This window comes from Orbicella franksi, chromosome 8, assembly GCF_964199315.1.
Source record: "Orbicella franksi chromosome 8, jaOrbFran1.1, whole genome shotgun sequence".
Lineage (NCBI taxonomy): Eukaryota > Metazoa > Cnidaria > Anthozoa > Scleractinia > Merulinidae > Orbicella > Orbicella franksi.
The window spans coordinates 17,171,762-17,193,227 of NC_138152.1; the positions used below are offsets into that span (position 1 = coordinate 17,171,762).

Genomic DNA, 21,466 nt, shown 5'->3' on the forward strand with positions numbered 1-21,466 from the left:
GACTCTTCATTTCGTCCCAGTCGACGGAACAGTTATGACAACGAGTTAAATTCTCATGGTAAAAGACTTCTTGATATTTGCAAAAGCGCCGATCTCAAAATTCTAAACGGAAGAGTTAGCGGTGATACTTTGGGAGGACCAACATTCCACGAAAGGAACGGAATAAGTGTCATCGATTACGTAATTTGTGACCAAGATCTTTTTTCCAATGTTTCAAATGTTGTCGTCAAGCAGCCACGCTCATTATCGGACCATAGACCAATAGTAACCCGGATGAACATTAACACAAGCATTTCCCAACGTAACTCCTCATATGAAAACAATCCATTTTCTGGTCTTCCTATGCAGTTTCTTTGAGAAAATGATTCTCCTACAAAATTCAAAGATATCTTACGTTCACCAGATCTCCAAATGCTCATACGAGACTACAGTGAGGATGACATTCCCAATGAAGATGTCAACACCTCGCTTGAAAAAGTAGAAAACATGTTAATTTTAGCAGCTAAAAGATGCTTAAAGATAAAAATAAGAACAAATCGTACAAAAATGAAACCGTTATCGAACAAAAAATGGTTTGATAAAGAATGTCGCTTTAAGAAACACGAGCTAAGGAAAATTTCAAGCCAAAAACACAGAGATCCTTTAAATGCATACTTACGAGAGCAGTATCATGATACTTAAACAAAATACAAAAAGCTACTGAATAAGAAAAAAAGTGATTACTACAACTCAAAAATCACTGAGTTAGAGGAAAATGCAGAAGACTCAGACAAAAAAACACTTTTGGGAATGTTTAAAATCAATGGATGACACGCCAAAAGATGAAGACGACATTCCATCAATCTCAGAGGATAACTGGTTAACATATTTCCGTTCCCTTCACTCGAAAAGTCCTATAAATCCTATTCAGCAGTCAATAATGAATGATCTAAAACTTCTGAAACATCATAAAGGGCAGTTTCCCTCTTTAGACTACTTGACCACTGAAAATGAAATTTTTGTAGCCGCTAAAAGATTGCAAAATAACAAATCGGCGTTCTCGGACAAAATAAAAAACGAAATGATCAAAGCTAGTCTTCAAGAAATGGTTCCCGCGTATCTTAAATTCTTCAACTCAATTCTTACTTCAAGTATAATGCCTAATACTTGGTGTCGCGGTCTAATTACACCAATATATAAATCAGGAGGAGGAAATGAACCATCAAACTACCGAGGAATTTGTGTCTCAAGCTGTTTGGGAAGGTCAGTTTGCTCTATCTTAAATCAGCGATTGCTTGAGCATGTCAATTCTCTTAATATTCTACACAATTCTCAGATTGGTTTTCTACTCAAAAATCGAACAGCAGACCATGCTCTTACATTGAGAACTTTAGCAGATAAATACGTGCATCACCACAACGAGAACTTCTATGCTTGTTTTGTCGACTTCAAAAATACTTTTGACTCAGTTTGGCATGACGAACTTTTATTTAAGTTATTACAAATTAATGTCGGTGGTTTTTTTTTTTTTTTTCAATTTAATAAAGAGCTTGTACTCAAACTCTACATGTTCCATCAAAATTGGCCAGAATCAAACACGGCCCTTTCCATACGTAAGAGGGGTACGCCAAGGTTGTATTTTGAATCCGTTACTGTTCAACCTCTTTATTAATGACATACCATTCTCTTTTGAAAAAAATTCTATCTGATCCCTTTGTCCTACCAAACGGCGCAAAATTAAATTCACTTTTACATGCAGACGATTTAGTCATATTGTCAAGATCAAAAATGGGACTGCAAAATTGCCTTGACACTCTATCATCCTATTGCAGTACATGGATGGTAAGTATCAAACCAAAAAAAAACAAGTTATGATCTTTCAAAAACATGCTAAGAAATGTATACAGTCTAATTTTCATATCGACAATGAGCCTCTTGAAATTGTTCAAAATTATACTTATTTGGAAACACTCATTTCTTCGACAGGTAACTTTTCATTGGCACTTGATAAATTGAAAGAAAAGGCCCTTCACGCCCTTTTCAGTCTTAGAAAACACACAAATTTCAGCAAACTGCCTCCATTCCTAGCGAATAAAATTTTCGACGCAATGATCTCCCCAATTTTGACATATAGCAGTGAACTGGGGTACATATGCAAAATCTGATCTCAAGTCTTGGGACAGTTCCCAGATCGAAAAAAACGCATCTCCAATTCTGTAAACGTTGCTTAGAAGTAAGAAATGAGGCATCCAATGTAGCATGCAGAGCTGAACTTGGTAGGTTTCCTCTTATTATAGCTATCAATCAGAAAATCATGAATTACTCCTCATATCTTCTAAGTAAGGATAATTGCTCTATTGTTAAACAAATCTTCCTCGTGCCGCAAGATCTTCATCACGCTGGTAAAAATAGTTATTATTCTAATATTATAAGTATGTCTGAATATTATGATTTTCCCTCGTTTTGATCTTATGTACTTAACTAACGCTAAAATCAAACATTATGTTGGCCTAATGTAGCAAAAGTATATTTTATATTGGCAACATACCATGCAAAACTCTTTCAACACTTTTAAGAATGATTATACACCCTCCTCTTATTTAGCCCTAACAAGCAAACTAAGCGAAAGAAAAGAACTAGTGAAATTTAGGATAGGCAATCACAAACTAAGGATTGAGACTGGTAGATATGATCAAATTCCAAGGGTTCACAGACTCTGCTTTATTTGGGCATCTAATCAAATTGAAGACGAATCTCACTTTTTTTATATATTGCAAGAAATACTCTATTCTAAGAAATAAATTTAATAAAAAAAATAGAACATATCATTCCGACTTTTAAACAATTATCTTCGTTACAAGCCATTGGCAAGATTATGACTTCTTCAAATCATTATATTAATATTCAATTAGCAAAATTTATTTCATCTTGCTTTGATCTACGCAATATTCTACTTTCAAATCAAACCAATGTAACTTAATTGCTATAGCATAACGTTATTATATGATCACGATAATCGTTACTGTTTTAGTTTTAGGTTACTAAAGCTTTTGCAACACTGTATGTATTTATGGTGATGCAAATAAAGCTAGTTGTTGTTGTTATAGGAAGCAAGAAGCTGATGTCTTGTTCCTTAGCCATTTGTCTGGAGAAATTAGCACTGAATTGTGGGTAGAGCCCTTCGTATTTTAATTTTTTTTTGTTATTTTCATTTACTTTACCTATAAATTGTATCTAAAATGCCCTCTATAGTGAATTGAATTGAATTGAATTGAAGACACTGATTTACGAAAGCTTGTGTATTACATTGTAGCATCTAACAGCTGACAAAATTTATTTTGAAAAGGAGCAGCTACGTTATAATTAACTCAAAACATGTGAATACCAAGAGTCATAAAGACAACTTTACTTTAACAATAGAATATTCAACTGCTTACAGTGATCAGATTTCATTATGAATATGGTTAATTTATGCACTTGCTTGTTGTTAATAAATTAGCTTGGCCACGCCTGGTGATTCGACAGTTCTTACTTTTAATTAACAACTGGTTCATGCTTTAGCGTTCACTATCAAGTTATGATACACGTGGGAGGTTTGGAAAACACGAAAGAAGCGTAAGAGTTGCTTGGGGTGATGACTGACCGAGAGCACTGAATTCTAGTTTCTTGAAGGTAGAGTTGACTTTAACTCCAGAAGCTGGGGTTGCTTTCGACTATCGCCTCGAGCAACTCTTACGCTTCTTTTTATGCTCTCCAAACTTTTCGCGTGCACCATAATAACTCGATAAATTTACCGTAGTCAATTGTGAATCCATGAATTTGATTGGCTCTATTACCGTTTTCTATCGGCTGTCAATCCCGAGCCCTGAGTCTCTCCGGCTCGGTCAGCGGTTGACTGACTGGGAGAGACTCTGGGTTCGAGATTCATCTTGCTGTTAGAAGACAGTTGCACTCGTGGTTTTTTCTACACGCATCAGTGGACATCGCATCTCCTTTGAATTGTCTGGTGTAACACAATAAAACAGTTCTTTTCTACGTGTAAGGAGCCATGGATTCCTGACGAGTTACCTGACATTTGCTGTTTAATTGGACTACGGTAAATTTATAATTAAACAATTAGACTACTCGCCCTCGTTTTCTACCCAAGAATACAACGCAATGTCCCCGGTCAGGGTTCGAACCCGGACTGCTCTATCCGGAGACGAGCGCACTAACCAGGTATAAGGCCGCCGCGCCACCCACCGTGTTCTTGGCCAAGACACTTTACTCTCACAGTGCCTCTCTCCACCCAGGTGTGCAAATGAAATCTGGCGAACTTAATGCTGGGGGTGGCCCTGCGATGGACTAGCATGCCGTCCAGGGGGGAGTAGAAATACTCCTAGTCACTTCATGCTACAGAAACCGGGATAAGCTCCGGCCTGATGAGCCACTTGGCTCGTATGCAGATTTTACCGAGCTACCCTCGTTTTCTACGAGTTATAGTCAAGAGGGCGCAGCCGTAGAAAACTCGGGCTCATAGTCTTACTGTTAAATGGTGCATGTTTACGTATAGGGCTAGCTTTGCTGACGTCATAGTTTACGTTTTTCCGTATTAACATGCGACTTTGCACAGAAAAGGCATCATGCTAGACACAAATTGACTCCAAACATTTAAAGCTTTTGAAACTTAGTGATTAGCAAAACTTTTGACTCTTTGAGTGTAATATTTGCCTTTTCACTTTCAGAACTGATACTTTTGTAGCTTGATCAGGAACTGAATCGCTTATGCTACTGAAACAAATATTGTAAACAAAGATTCCCCTACGCTGAATTTGACTGTGCGGCTCTACTAACTATGTTATAAGTTATCTTTTAGATCAAAGTTCCATGAATTGATATCTTTAATTGTTTAACTGTATCAGACACAAAGGATTTCAGAGAAGTCCAAGTAATATCAGTCCTTGTAAGTCTGATAAAACACTTCCACTTCATGAGGCTGGAAGTTATAACTTCCTGCAAGCACGCTTCTTGTATCACTAGAGCCATATCTGTAGCCCGCCAGCTGGACGTACGAATGTCCCAAGTTGCTGTAAGAATTCGTGTTGTAACCTGCAGAATTGGCGATGTAAATGTCGTGTCCGCCGAATGTTGGACCATAGCCGTTGTTTCCATATATGGCGTTGCCAGAGTTTTTAACGTGAAGTTTGAATGGTTCCAGTCCATAATAATTTTTAAATGAGAATATGAAGCTGTCGGTTGAGTCTGTGTAGGAACCGCTGGAATCTAAAACATAAAAGCTCCAAATTAGCAAGGTGATCTAAATCCGAACAGGGCCAAGTCTTGTGAACAATGAACCACTTCCCGTGAAATTCAGTCCTTTGTTTTATTATTTCGTGGGAATATGCAAAGAATAACCAAAGTTACACAACGAGTACCTGGCATTATCAAAAATTGGATCATTGGATAGTGCAATTCAGGAGTTTTCACTGGCGCAGCGATCATACCATGCTCTTCAAATATGGTTAGCGTACGCGTGATTTTGAGGGGCATTTTTATTTTATTTCAGTTTTCTATATTTTGGGGGAGTTTAAAATAAAAGAATTATTCCACTCGCGCTTGTTGGATATAAGTTGGTTATGGCCAACTCGGTGCTATACGCGCTTCGTTGGCTATCTACCATTTCATATCCAACGCTCGCTCATGGAATAATTAACAAATAAGAAGCGTCTACTGTGCTCTGTTTAACAAATAGATTCCATGTTGCCGTGCGTCTGTTCAGTAATAGATCACAGATGACGTCAAAATGTGGTAAGAACAAATAAGTGGCACACTAGGCGATAGCCGAGTGTGTCACTGATGTTCTTACCACATTTTGACATCTGTGATCTATTACTGAACAGACGCACGGCAACATGGAATCTATTTGTTTTATATAACAACGAAACAAACTACTACATGTAGAGCTTTTTTATTTCAGAATCTTTCAACATAACCAGGAGCCATAATCGGGGACGGAGACCGTAAGTCTCGGGATTCGCGCGCACCTATGATATGGGACAATTTTTCTATTTTTAGAACAAATTGCGCCATCCTGACGTCATATATCCGCGCGGATTCACGCACATGTCAAGGGCTCTCGCGTGGATGTTGTCACGTTGCGTGATCAAATGGTGAGAGTTAAGAGATTCTCTTGCGTATTTTTCAGGGAGGGGAAGGCAGGGAATAAGGCAGGGAATACGAACCAGGACGCTTATATGTAGTTTTATGCTCTGAGCTAACGGAAAAGGTGGGTTTTTCAGGGTCGAAAACAAGACTTCAATTTCGCGCTGGGAATGAATAATAAGATCTGCTCACGCTAGTTGTAAGCTTACGCGTATGTTTTTCCGTTTGTTCTGACTTAAGAATATAGCAAGAAAACTCTCTACTCTGGTATCGAGTTAATTTGTGAGTTTCTCAGACAATGGTTAATCATAACCAAAACCTGTTTTGATGGTGTCTCATTGTTTCTGCTTGTTTGGTGAGTTTGCAAAAGTTTTTGAAAGGAAAGTCTGACGCGTACAATTAGCTCATTTGCATAGTGCAGCTCGTGCACTTTCAAGTCCGAGTCGGTGTTTTCAATTGTCAACAAATCTTGACAAAGATTTCTTTCGTTATCTTTTGTGCTGAGATGCTGCAACAAATTTCACGAACGCAAAAAAGGCTACTAACATCATGTGTGTTTCTTCAGCATAAGCATAGTGAAGTCAGTTTTACACTGCGGAAATGAAAATAGACAAGGAGTTTTGATAACTCGATCAACAAAATCGAAATCGTTATTCCAAGTTGATTAAAGAAAGCGTCATCGTAACTTTGCTGATTATTTCTGCTTTATTCACATATTTTCAGCTTAGCTTTTAATATGTTCTCAAACATTTATCAATCTTACACATATTTAAAAACTATAGAGCTATTGTTTGAGTTCGATGTACGCTTTCACACGAAAGTGTGGCGGAACTTCGGTGCAATTTGTCATGTTTACTGACTGTACAAAACACACATCTACGGGCGCTCTCATTCATCGACAACAGAGAATTTACTGGATTTTTACACCAATAAAACTGAGCAGTATCTACGGACGTAAAGTTATTAAGCCTTGATGAAACATCAATGCAAGCGTTGCTTACAATTCAAGCGAAACTCAAACCAGCAATTATTTTGTTTTACTTTTCGGTCGCGATAAATTGACAAATTCCTCGCAAGCGTGTGGCAAGAGAAGCTAGGAAACTATGAAGTCCTGAAGCTCTGCTATATCTAAATATTTCCAGCTAGTTTTTTTGCTGTGTAATGGAAAAGCAGTTAATCTTCAACATATGTGAAATTTAAAGTGGAGTAATGTACAGCTCATGTAAAAAAAGCATCCGTCGGAACACAACTTGGTCAGCGGTATATATAAGCTTACAGCGGAACATACCTAAATTCGACACTGTCTTACTTCACACAAACTGGAGCAGCTTACGACGAAAATACTTAAGCAAAATTCCAACAGACGTAAACGCATTGAGTTGTGGGCCAAAAACATGAAAAACTTCGGGAATTTCGGACGCCATTTCCCCCGCGCGACATCCGCAAAAATCCTCGCAGCATATACGCGCGTGTGCCGCAGGTGATGGCGCAATTTGTTCTAAAAATAGAATTATTGTCCCATATCATGGGGACAACCCCAATACTTGAAATGGCGCGCGCTTATGGTCTCCGTCCCCGACTATGGCTCCTGACATAACTTGAAAGCCGGCCTTTGCCAATTGACGTAATCTATTGTCTATACAAAATGCAGCAATCGCATTGGTTGCTATGCGTGGCAAAGAATTGTGACTGGTCGAGGAAAATCACGCCACTGTCAAACTTGACGTGAAAGTCGCTTCTCGCGGAATGAAAACTTACAGCGAAAGCAGAATTGAGCTGCATAATCTACAAATCTTAAAGAAATACTGGAAAAGTCAAGTCAGTTTTTGTCATCAGGGGAGCCCTGTGAGCCGAAAAGCCTGGATGTTGCCTTGAATATTGCAGGAGTTGAAAAAATACTCTCGGAGAACTTGCGGTTACGGTCAACACTGGAGGCCATTCGATTCGAGTTTTGAATGAAAGGAACGCTAGTGACGGTGGAAATTTGTTTCCTCTGTGGTTGGTGATTCTCAAATCAGTTTGATATAGTGTCGGAAACACCTTATAGCTGGGATAGAGTTGGTCGTGAGTTGTAGTAAGCTATACTTCGCTCGCTGCTGTGCCCTGAAACGGACTCGAACATTCGCGTCAGAAAGCAAGGTTATGTGTTTATTTAACTGATTTTAAGGTGGCTCCCTAGAGTATTTACGAACACCCACCCTATAGAACGCGAGTTAGAAAAGGAAACTTAATTAATTTCTCTTAAAGTTTTCCTTGTAGAGATTTACCAGTATGGGTACTGTTAAAATAAGGCCTATTTTTGGGCTGTCAATTTTTGGATTAAGGCAGTTACCATGGCAACATCTCATCTAATGATAGGCAGATATATTCCTCATTTCGGCTTAAACTCCTTAATATTTATACTTTCCTTCGGTGACATTTTTTAATACTTTGCCACATCATGATAATGATATTGCCTGACATTTTGAATTGGTAAAAAGTCAAGGTTGTTCAGACGGTTTTCCCAATATTCTGTAATTTGTCATTCTTCTAGATAAATTACATTAGATTAGCTCAGACAGATTTTAAAAAAATAGGGGATTTTATGGGAATTGTACGTGGTTACAACGGAGCCAAATTTTGAAAAAATTCACTGAAAGAAACGCGAGAAAATTTATTGTCAGTTTTGCTTTTTGTGCTCATGTTGACGTCACTTACGTTTTCCTTTGAGCGCGCGCAGATTACTTGAGCTTTCGTCTTATGCGCGCGTGCAATCGTAAAACTATAGGGAGCCACCTTAAGAGGTGATGTTTTGATGTTTCATTCCTGATATCAATCTGTGTCAACAATTATTTTGAGACTAAGAAAAATTGAATCTTTTAAATAAATTAATCTCATTAACATTTTGCTCACTGGTTTTGTTAAATTCGAGACAAGCAATGATTTCTTACCTAAAGTAATTTCAAGACCAATTTTGTGTTTAGTTTAGTCTCACTCGACTGCCGACTGAGACTGCTCGAGTGTTGTTCTGAGTTATTTTCTGAAAAAGAAATGGCTTTAACTTTCTTTTTCCTACTTCTCGTACCTGTTCAATGCCTCGACAAGACTTTTTTGTTCCTTTTCTTTCGCCCAGTCACGTAAAATATTACCTGAATTCTCAAAACTTTCCGCCATTTTAAACCACAGAGGAAAAAACTTCGAAATGATGACGTCAATCGTGCGTCTGTCCTCTAATAGATCATAGGCAAGAACCAATCAAAATGCGAGAATAATTTGGGTTATTATATAATTTGTTGCAAAGCACGCAGGAAACGGTAGAGCACGAAAAAGTGTAGGGGAAACACGAGACGTAGTCGAATGCTTCTTCCCAGCGACTTCGACACGTTAATAAAGTTCTTATCAGTTCTTCTCTTATCTTGTCTTATCCTCCTACTTATCGAGTGCTCTATTGCCTCCTAAGTGCTTTACAACAGAACAGAGCACAGTTGAGCCTTCTTAATTGGTTTTATGATAAAGAATTCATGAATTTCCTCCCTCCCCCCACATTCAGCTTACCTATATTTTCAACACAAACTTTACTTTCCAAACGAGGAAAAGTGGCGTCAGCGTGCATCTGTTCTCTGATAAAGCACGCTAAAATAAGCCAATCATAATCCTTGTTAGAATTGCTCAAACAATTTAATTGGGTAACGAGATGATATCTGTCAACCACAAACTGGACTTCAGTTAAGCTTTCGTTTTCGAGTGGCTTTCGAGAGAAGAGCGATCGCTTCAAAGTTAGCTTTTAAGTTTGATTTAAAAATAAGGATCTAAAAGTTTCTAGTCCAGAGGAATCCGACTGCACTGCGGCTCATGAAAACGTGCACTTTTCCAATGTTATTTTAGTACAGTTTTAACACTTCTGTTGTTAACAATGGCCTCCAGGCAACTATGTTTAATGCAGAAAAATAGCTCGTTTCCATTGCCTTTGTCTGAGTCACAGGGAACGTTTGATTTGGGTCAAATTTGTCAAAATTCCAAAGCAAAAATTTGAAATTCAGCTTACCGTGCATCTGTTCTCTGATAAAGCACCCTGTTTCAATCAGAGCGTGCGTTATATGGAAACTTTATAATAATTGTTAAATATTCGATAGTCATTCCATCGACTATTATTGGATACTCGGTGATTATAACCAAATCACGTGGCGCAATACTTCTGGTTTGTTATGTAGCATCGTTTGCATAAATAATTATGCCGAATTATTCTCGCACTGTGATTTGTTCTTACTTATGATCAATTGGAGAACAGACGCATGGATGACTTTATTAATATATTTTTTGTTTCTTTGTTATATAAGACAGGTAGATTTCATGTTGCCGTCTCTCTTGTCAGAAATAGATCGCAGATGACGTCAAAATATGGTGAAAACGTAAGTGACGAACCCGGCTAACGGCTTGTGTGCCACTTTATTGTTCTTACCACATTTTGACGTGACCTCTGATTAAATTGTTGTACGGCACGGCAACAAGGGATCTATTTGTCAAATGTACAATGATTATTTATTAACCAGCCGTTGCTCCTGCTTTTTGCTGCTTCGCAACAAAATAATTGTTATTAGCGGAGCTCTTTCGGGCCGCCAATCGGAGCACCATACCCATATAGGAAAGTAAAGGAACCCATGAATTGATTTTCTCATGGTTATCATGGCTAGCGGTATTGCTCGTGGGCGTGTACGCACGACGACAACGACGGCGGAGTCGCGCAAGATGGCGGGCATACTGCAGCTAATACGTTGACAGAGACATGCAACCTTTGTTTAAAGCGTACTTCTTTGATATTGAACATCCATGCTACGGTCAATTGACAACTGTCAAAACAAGGTATCCGCTGATCATAATCACGTGACCATATCGCGGACTCAAGTTTAGGGCTCATCGAGGTCACGTGTCTTTTAAAGTTGACCGGTTTTTGATTGAATCGCGGGCTCATTTCAGGTTGACTTGTTGTAAATAGTTGTTCGGGAGGCGTTTAAAGCTAACCCAGGATTAAAAGTTAACCAAAGTATAAATTTTTATTGTACACAAAAGTTTTGCACTACTTTTTTTTGTGTAGTTTGAGATTATTCAAACTCAAAACAGTAGGCCAAACAATATTCAGAAAACCTCAACGCAAAGTTGCGAAACTGAAATCAAAATTCTCCCTTATCCTAGGAAAGCTTAACCGAGCTTTGAACAACCTGGCCCAGGAGCTCCGCTTTTAGGCTTGGCTAAATCAATATGTTAAGGTGATTCCTCAGTATTGCTTTTCGCATCCCTACTGCGCACGATTTTTGCGTCATTAGCGCGCGCAAATGAGCGCGTGCACTTACACAACGAAAGAGATTTCCCTCAAGTTAAGCTCGACAGCGAAATAAATGCTTGTTTTCTCTTAAACGAGCATCGTAACCTATATTTTTTATTACATAATTTCAATGAGAACAGTATCCTCAATAACTGAGAAAAAAATTAGGAGAAATCTATGGCTACGTTTTTCGGCAAATGAAATAAATTCTAGAGGGAGACATAACGGGCCCAACAGCGCATGTCCAAATTATGTTTCCTTTAAAAGATTGAAAAAAGCAGGGTATTTGAAGACATTGTTTCTGGGACGTAGATGAATAAACAATCAAAGAAAGTCAAACTTTGTGTGATATAACACGCTGCATTGAAAAATAATCGAGCTTATTTGCTGCGCACGAAAATTACCAAAAGTCATCTAAATAACCATATTTGTCAGCATTATGGCATGAAAACAAGCACGGTTACCCTCTCTTTTTATTACGTTTTTAATAACTCCTTGTCCTGTAACAACAGCATACCAATTTTGACTGGAAATCTATGGCGGGTTCTTTTACCAGGGAATCACCTTAAATTGTACTTACGCCAGTTTCGGTCAGTGTATCCTCCAAATATATACTCTCCCACTCTAATAAATGTCACCGTGGGTCCCAAGCTATTACACTGGGAGTGAAACGTACTGGAACTCCAGCCATGATCAGTGGCTCTGTAGCATAATTTCCACTTGGAGGGCAGTGTGGACACAGTACCCAGCCAACCTTTGAGAATCTCCCAATATTCAGTTTTGTTAAGGAGGATTTCTGATGGCTCAAAATCGGGTCCTGGAAGTTGATAAGAATATCACCACGTTAAAAGAAAAGGATATGGAGGGCATTAGGTGTAGATTGACTCTCATTAGGGATCTTAATTAAGCAAAACACGACGGCAAAGGCAACGAGAACGCTGCAGCAAGTGAAAATGAAATACCGCTCAGGCATAACACAAGCAGAACGATATTTACCACACGTGGTTAAGCTTGGCCAATGAAAACACTGGATCCAGATTACCTCGAGCCTAAACAGTTTGGAAGTTTCGGATAATTTTGCTTGTGTTTGTGCTTGCGTCAAAGTTCGTTTTTACTTGGGTCATCCCTATTGCTTGAGTTTGTTCTTACGCTTGGGCTTGCGTCGCTAGTGAAGACCAGGCTTTAGTATAACGAGCAGAACAATGGCTATGCGCGCGCGTTGTAAGTCTACATTTCCTTGCCGTCCTCCACAAAACAAAAATATAAACTGACCAAGTTCTGCATATTTTGGAGAACAGGAACGTCGGCGGCTAATTTTTCGTTTGTTTGGAATTGAACAAGTTTTGAGACTGATAGGCGTACTGAACAGATCTCGACAAATGCAAAATTGAAAAGTAAAATATAAGTTCATTTTTTCCTAGCCGTTGTCCTCGGGTCGCTGTCGTCATTGCTTAAGCTCGGTCTGCTAAGGATCTTTACTAACAACTGAACGAATGAATGGTGAAACATTTTGATCTTTATATTTTCGCCTTTTTGTCACAATAAGAGTGCAGTTAAGACGACAGATTTGGCGAATCAATGTTCTGAGTATTTATATGCCTTTTTACCTTTACATGTTGGTTCATCCTCGGTCCAGTTTCCAATTTCATTGCAGACTCTGACAAATGGTCCTCGAAGCCAGTAGCCTTTGTTGCACCTGTACGTGACATTTTTGCCTTCCCAAAATTCATTTCCTATCCTGTAACCGTTTTCAAGAGGAGCAGGCTCGTCGCACATACGATAACCTGGAGACAGAATACAAATTTTAAATGATGCGAAGGCTCTTCTCCCAGGTCAATACATAGAATACAAAGAATTTAAAGAAAAGCAGTACATGTATCCCTGAAGCAGGATACAACCTGAGGCACATAATGATAATGTAGGTGAAAATAAATTCACCACTCCCAGTTGTGTGCATTTGCCCATCTTAAGGACTTATTCCATTATCCACTAAGCCTTGCACAGTGCTGACCAGCCAAAGATGGACGGAACCGTGAGCTGTCCACTACTGGGCTTGTGGATACCTGAGCTAGTGTACTGAGTCAATTTTCACTCACATAATCACAGAATTCAGTTCTTACATGCTGGTACAACATTGCTCCAGTTGCCATTTTCCAAGCACAGTCTGTTTGTAGGTCCTTCCAAGTGGTATCCTGCGTCACAAGCGAAGGTAACCATCTCTCCTGCCCAGTAATTCTTTCCAATCTTGTATCCGTGCGCAGGAACACTAGGGTCTCCACATCCCACAAGTTCTGGTAAGTTTAAAACAAACATCAAACTCGGTAAGCTAAGAAAGTCGAAGATCTTCTACCGTCAAAATGTCTTCCTGTGAGTGCCATGACTCTAGACGGGGATCTATATCGGGGAATAAAAGTCTGAAGGTTCCTTCAGGATTAGTCGGAGAGAATAAACTTTAAAAATAAGGAAGATGAGAATTACTCACAAATATTCACAGCTATTAATAGTGCAGGAGATTGATATGTATCACATTAAACTTGCAGTTCTCTTTTACCGACTTTTTTTTTGAAAACTTGGTTTAATATCATTGATATAAATATGTTTCATTGCAGTGTGCCTAACGCCAATTTCAAGTTATGTGTTTGATCCCCGAGTCCAGGTTCCCCGACCGCTGATCAAGGGGGACGCAGTCTCAAGAAACGAGTTGAAAAACCTCCTTGTTATTAAAAGTTACACATGCGCATTATTATTTTACAACAACTGTTACAAGCTCGATGCGTTACTCGTATACCTGCAGTGGTAGCAATCTCTGCCGTGCCGTTCTCGTAGTTTCTAAAGAAACACTTGTACACGCCCTGATCAGAGGGACTGAAGCTCGGAATAATAAGTTCTCCCTTGACTTCATCAGCAGTCTTTGTGGTTGTGTTGGTAGAAACCACCACTCCATCCTTACTCCATTCAAGACTGGGCACCGGAGACCCACGCGCAGCACACTGCAGTGTAACCTTGTCATTGGCCTTTGTTACGGTGGCGACAGAAGGTGGTGCAGTGGTAATAACAGGAGCAACTGATATTGGTGTGAACATAACGAAAAAGAAAGAAAACTTTAATGAAATTAATGAAACTTTGGTAATGCATTTCAAACGAAAACAAGCGCTGAGAAATGACGTGTCAGCTTGATATCTATGCCCAGGCCAGATGTGACTAGTTTCATAAAAGTTTAGAATAAACGTTAGGCTTTACAAGTGCTGACTACAACACACAGAGAGCTGTCAAACAAAGATGTATAAACACAACATTAACCGTAATATTTCTAACATGATAAGGACGTCAAGATTACATCGAAACGTCGTTTTCTAGCATTAATTTTCATTTCATAGCTTTTGGTTGATTTGAAAACTGAAAAATACCACTTTAGTATTACATGCTTGGGAATAAGGAAGTCAAAACTCTCTTTTATGGGCGCATAGACGGTGTTGGAGCGCCGGACGGAAAAATATTCGGGCTCAGGTCATGGCGTATGCCAAAATGACAACCGACACTGAACAAAGTGCTCTCGCTACTTCTCACTTGAAGTATGACATGACAGTGTGGTTTGGTTTTGCACTTGATTAAGCAATATATTCCATCTAACCGTCTAGAGCTCACATAAAGAGGTTTGGAAATCAATTATATATAATTCAGAGAATGCAAAGTCTAAACAAACACAAGTTGTTTAAAAACAGTCAAATACGGTCCTTAACACTTTCTCCACTTACGAACAGGGTTTACGACAAGCACAATTAGTGCATAGACATGGCCCAAGTGGTTCTCTCCGCGGCACATGTAAGGTCCTTTGTCTTCTTGCCGAGTATCCTTGATCACCAAATCTTTTCCAGTCACCACGTGACGGTCAACAGGTAACGGTCGGAATGACCGAGTCCATTCTATCTTTGGCGGTGGATAAGCGAAGATTTTGCACGACAAAGTCGTCTCCCAGGTTTCGTACCCCATGTGGTAGATCTCAGGTGCTTTTACGAATCTCGGAGGGACTGTGAGAAATGGTAAAGTCGTTTTGAAGCAGAAATCAGTCAAATTTCAACAATTTAGCAGTCTTTATTAGTCGATTAGAGTATTGCCCAGACCGTGAAACTGTTGACGTTATGTGTAAAAAAAAGTAAGCATTTTTTCTAATAGAGCGGTTTTCAATTGAGGCTCGTAAAACTAAAGCCAAACCAATTACTTAGCAATTAGACTTCTCAGCCAATCTCGACAGTATTAAGACCAAAGCCAAATTAATTGCCTTATTACTTTCGACACTCAATTGAAAACCGCTCTAATCCACTTCAAATGACACAATCAATTTTCCAAGAGTTCAACTTTACACACAAGGTTAGACGTTTTAATACTAGGACAATTCATAATTCTTCTTAAGAATTCTTGTTAATTTGGACTTTTTTGTGAAAAAAATTGTTTGATTTTAACAACATTAACTACGCAAAGAACAATTCATTTTTATTCAAAATTAGTCTTTTTTTACCTTCAACTACAATTTTGACAGTGGAAGAGTCGAAACCCAAAAAGTTCCTGGCCTCGCATCTGTACGAGCCTCGATCACCGAATTGAATACTGGGAAATGCTAACACTCCTGTCATTGCGTTGTAGAGGCTATTGTCAAGCTTTTGATCGTTCTTGTACCACGTGATCTCTGGCTTAGGGTAGCCCCTGGAGGAGCAGGGAAAGGAGACATTGCTTCCTTCTTTTGTCGTAACGTTGGATGGAAGCCCCTTTCTGATCTTTGGAATATCTAGAGTGTAGATAATGGAAGAAAGGAGATTGACCTGGCAGGACTTTTACTAGCCTTGTCTTTGTAATATGACTGGAGGGTTCTTTCATTACAGCGGTGTAAATTAACAACGACCACTGCCCTACAGAAGCGTACAGGTTGTCCTACAGAAGCGTAAAAGCGTGTGCGACAGTGCCGAAAGCTATTATGGGTTTCAGTCGAGTTGCTTACTTACTAATGTCCAGTGCTACAGTAATACATACCTAGATACTTTATTGGAACTCCCTTTAACAGGGCTTTTCAGTCACAATAAACTAACTATTAAAAAATACTAGAAATTAAAAAACTTATTTACAATAACAATTTGAATTAAAAATTCAATTATTTCTTATAAAACATATTTTTAAAAAGAGTCTTCTTAAAACTGTTAATTTCTTTCATATTCTTAATATTCTCAGCTAGCCCATTCCATTCCCTTGGACCCCGATAGTAAAACGCCCTTTGTCCTGGTGACAGTCTACATCGGGGAACCACAAAACTATTACATCCCCTTCTGTTCCTATTGTGGACTGCTGAACGTAATAAAAGGCCCAAAAGTCACTCTCCAAGCATGCTAACAAACAGCAAAGGCTATTACTACAAACTACGAAGAATAAACACATCTAGCATAAAATTAGAATAGTTTTCCCTTTCTGGCTCTTCCACGTTCAAGATCGTTTAGCAGACCGATCTTTCTAAACGCGTATTCTTTTTTTCTACGAGACAATTTGAAAATGCGCTCTTTGCTACACTGCCGAAGATCAGTCATTGACTCTCTTATATATTTAAGACACAACAAAACCCGAGTTCCCGAACTGGACAATCGAACAGAACTGTACTTCTAAAGGTGCACCTGCAAGGATGCTCCACGTCACTTACATGATGCGACGAGAGGACATGTTCACTAATTAAGTGGAAAGCGCATCATTTAAAGTACGCAGGAGTAATGTCGCAATCCATTCGAAAAGCGTAGTACCTGTGAAAACAGTAAAATAATCAAGTCTTACCTATATCTTCGATCAGTTTCGACGTGTTCCCGGCCAAAGCTTTTCCAGGCCTGCCGCGCGGTCCTTGCCGGCCCCTCTCTCCGGGGGGACCCCTCTTACCTGATTTTCCTATGTACCCTGGGCGACCACGCCGCCCTCGAAGACCTTCCGGGCCCTGGGGCCCACGAGCACCTTAAACCAGAACAACCGAGCGATCAGCCAGCGGTATGGTATTGTTATCAATTTGTGTATGTAAGCACACTGTACCCCCCCCCCCCCCCCCCCATAATCAGTACCTATCAATCTGGTTACAAGTCTTTGTTACCACGTGATGTTGCATGAAAAGACCTGAAGCTATAAAAGGAAGAGTTAGTCGTGTTTATGGTTATGATTTGAAATTCAAAAAGTCTGGAAGACTTGTTCAAATTCTGTCGTCATGTCTTAGAAAAATCGATAAAACAGTCATCGCTATTTGGTCTCCCTTCAAGGAGTCACTTAATATCTTTGTCTTATTGTTTAAGAAGCATTCTGTGTACAAGCGAAGTTACTTTGCAAACATTTTAGCACCGTTTTGTTCTCAAATGGAACAAAATGGTCGTGATAGTGTCCTGACTAACCTCTCATACAGATGACGTCTTGATCTGTGCCATTGATAATCTTCGTTGTGACCTAGATAAGGAAAACAGAAATATGAAGAAATCTAGAGCAAAAACTGACGTCTTAAACGGGGAAGGCTTAAATTCTTTTCTATCTAGAAGAAAGTAATTTGGCATATGATTGGTCTTTTACCGGGCATGTTCCCACTAAATTGATCGACTATTTAGTCTGTTTTTTAGTTCTCGACTGGGTGATGAAATCATACTCCCTCGGGCGAACAGACTCACAGCTCCACTGAAGTTAATCCTACAACTCTGACAACTGATCAGACTGCAAACACTGTCTAGTGTTATAGCATGATAAGATTTGTTCACCTGGAGTTAACGGTTTAGTCTTTACACTATCAGATTAGATAAAATGATTAAAAATTAATTGCATCCATACATATGATATATTTCAGATAGATCTACCTTTGCAGAGGCTCCCAGTCCAAATAATTGGACACAAGCACTGTGGCAACTGCTGCAGCTTTTCGATCTTCCGAGGGATCCAACAGACCTTTTTCGTCGGTAAGTTTCATCTCGGTATTCCCCGGATTCAGGTTGATATTCTCTTAACGAGCCACTCTTACACTGAGAAACTTGCTCTTCTAATACTCTTATTTTATAAATGAGGCATCCGATGGAAACAAGACTGAATAAAATATTCACAATCACGGCAACAGTCAAGAAAGTGTTACCTCGAGGTTTTACGGTCTCCATCGTTGAAAGTGTTCGCTGATGAAACTGAATGTTCAGTGTTCTGGGGCTTAAGTAAAATCGAGATTAAGTCAGACAGGAATTAGTTTGTCTCGCTTGGACGTGCCTGGTGAATTATCTTGGCACTGAAGGGGATTTTATCATGTTTCAAACCATCACTGCATGTGTTTGTGACCAAATAGCTTCCTTATCTCATTCAATAGATAAAGCCATTATAGCTTGTTTAAACTCTCAGGGCCAAGCTAATGGTATAACAACGAAATAACCAAAGCGATAAAATTACTAAAAAGTATGGCAATTTTATTTCCATTTCAGAAGTTTTAACTCATTATCACTTCCTTCTGCAGTGACATGTAACCTTTTGTCATCTAATATCTCATCAGAAGGTAACAGGCCTGACATCAAGCGAGGAAGTAGCGGCGTTTTTGTGGTTCAGATCCTATAGGTTAATAACGCACTCGGTTTATGATGGAAAAATGAGAGTCAAATCGAAAGTAGCAGGAACATAAAACCATAAAGTGGCAAAAAAAAAAAAAAAAAAAAAAAAAACTGTCTAACCAAAGTCAAAGTTTTCTGGTAAACAGGGCCGGTTTGTCATATATAAATACACCTATGGTATGCAGTTTGTGTTCCTGTGTAGATTAGTGGTTAAATCGTTACATACACTGAGGAACTTGCAAGAGGATCAGGAGCACGTATTGCGCTTGCGCGGTATCGCGAATCAAGTTTGTGACGCACTTTGCAAACGTTGCCAATTTTATGGCCATTCTTAAAAGTATCTAATTGGCTCATTCTCTGATTTTCAAGCTGGAACTCAACAAGTTCCGCTTGCACTTAAATGCCACTGGAACGAAATTTTTGTGTGTTTTTCTCTTGTAATACCTTAACTAAAATAGAAATAGAAAAGTTTATCCTTCTAGGGCAATTAAAGGACTTAAGGGAATGGAAACTAGCATTTCTATAAGATCGCACGACCTAAGGGAACTTTAACGACTTAATCTAACCTGAGCGAGGGAGGTCTTTCGATCCGCACGGGCTATATATCGACCGGTTGCTACAACAAGCAAGGCAAATATACATGAATACCTCGTTCTGTAAGCGTGAGAGGCTAAATAACGTCGCGGCCACCAGTGCGCCTAGACAAAGGTTTATAGCTACCAAACATTCGGCAAAACCTGGTGCTTTCAGTGTGACCAACTACAATGATTTATAACGCGTTTTAGGCCAAAGAAAAATGATGCGTTTTAAGCGAAAGAAATTTGAAGCCAGGACCCACTGACAAGCTCACTGTAAAAACTGACTAGTTAAAATAACCATTTAAAAATGTTGCCAAATGCATCTGAGAGAACCCTTTTTTGGGGGGTTGTTATAACTATCTAAAATGGTTTGAATTAACTGGTTTCTCTTAGTTTGAAACAACTAGTTATTATAATCATAACAATTGATTGGTTTGTTTCCACCATTTTTTTTAGTTGCTATGCCGCCAGTTTTCATGACATTTTAACCAATTAGAATCAGTAGTTTTAACCTGTTTATTATAAGTTGGAACAACCATTACCTTTGGTTAAAATGACTCTTCTTTTTTAGTTTCGTAACCACACAAATTGGTTAATTTGACTAATTAAAAAGGTATCCGGGGTGCATCTGAGAGAACCCTTTTTTTTTAGTTACTTCTTGTCAATTTAGCTAAAAGAAATCGGTTAAACAAATTTGCTATTTTAACCCCAAATGTATCAGTAGTAATAACTGTTTTTAATAAGTTGAAATGACATCATAAAATAGATCATATCCACAGATATTTTTTTGTCACAACTTTCTTTAATAACTACTCTTCAAAAATAATACAGTGTTTTAAACTAGAACAATACAGTTTGAAACCTGGCCCAATCCCCACCTGGGGGCAGGGAACAGAAGAGATATACTTTGACAAAAATGCTTATCCTTGGAAAACTGATGAATCTCCGTAATTTGTTACAGTGGGATAATGCTAATGTTACAGTAGGATGATGCATTACTTAAGCTGCATTACTACCGTTTGCACACCAATCGGAAGCTGTGCAGGTCTATTCTGCTTTGTAAAATTTGACAATAAAATTTTCTCTAAAAATAGATATGTGTTTTTGCTTTGGCCACCTGGACCCTTTGGGTAATCAGCATTAAATAAGAAGTAGCTGCCTATTAGGCTTAAAATGGCATTTACAATATCAAATTTCTTGAATTTGCACACGACCATGCCTTCCGCTGCTAGCATCAATGACTGGATGTCATCAAAATATCCCCCAAGGCGAGGTGCTGTTGTCACCTCAACCTCTCCATTGGAATCCACTTCAGAATCATTCTATAACAAACCAAACATTTCCAAATAAGTATTTCTTGAATTAATATTTTGTAGTGTACAAAAGTATAGTGCTATTCTGAACTTGCTTTTACCATGTTAAAAAAAAAAATGTGAAAATATTATCATTAATTAAAGTATTGTGGCAATAAAATATTGGTACTAAATGAATTAATCATATACGACTGCGACGGCTGTAGATAAAAAAATTAGCTGTAAAGCAACCATATAATCCAGGCATGTACAAGACAAAACAAATCAATCTGAAACTCTGACAGGATTGAAGCATGGCTATAGAAGTGTTTGTACAACAAGAAATTTCCAAGTCGGTCTGCACTTGGTCCGTAGTGTCAAGACCTTGGGCCGATATTCATCCACTACAGTGCTGACACTTGGTTAAAGTTCGATACCTTATTTATGACCTGATCATTTAAACAATATCCTGTTTTAGGCCTGTCTTAGTTACCTAGTCGAGACCTACATTAAAGGCACTGTGAAGGACTTCTGCTCATGGTGTTATCGATAATGATAAAAAAGAAGCTTGTTCTAAAAAAACATACCCAATTCAAG

General features: G+C 38.8%; 2 protein-coding genes across 2 annotated transcripts in view; one reads left to right on the forward strand and one right to left on the reverse strand.

Moving 5' to 3' along the window:
• LOC145494792 (uncharacterized) overlaps window positions 1-21,466 on the forward strand; it is an 83,859-nt gene that overhangs the window by 42,022 nt on the left and 20,371 nt on the right. The gene's annotated exons all lie outside the window — the stretch shown is intronic.
• Window positions 3,363-18,784, reverse strand: LOC145494720 (uncharacterized). The gene is made up of 10 exons (XM_081474285.1): window positions 18,274-18,784; window positions 17,824-17,875; window positions 17,228-17,398; window positions 15,936-16,202; window positions 15,175-15,447; window positions 14,208-14,483; window positions 13,540-13,710; window positions 13,027-13,203; window positions 12,000-12,236; window positions 3,363-5,241 (listed from the first exon to the last, which is right to left on the reverse strand). The coding sequence occupies exons 1-10, from the start codon at window positions 18,562-18,564 to the stop codon at window positions 4,913-4,915; spliced, it is 2,244 nt and encodes a 747-aa protein (XP_081330411.1). The 5' UTR covers window positions 18,565-18,784; the 3' UTR covers window positions 3,363-4,912.

Bases quoted from the DNA above. Each gene is read 5' to 3' on its own strand.
- LOC145494720 (XM_081474285.1), bottom strand. From the start codon at position 18,564: ATGGAGACCGTAAAACCTCGAGGTAACACTTTCTTGACTGTTGCCGTG. The intron at 17,399-17,823 runs GTTAGTCAGGAC...TTCTGGTTTAAG, and splicing joins AGACGTCATCTGTATGAGAG to GTGCTCGTGGGCCCCAGGGC. The intron at 16,203-17,227 runs GTAAGACTTGAT...TCTACACTCTAG, and splicing joins GAAACTGATCGAAGATATAG to ATATTCCAAAGATCAGAAAG.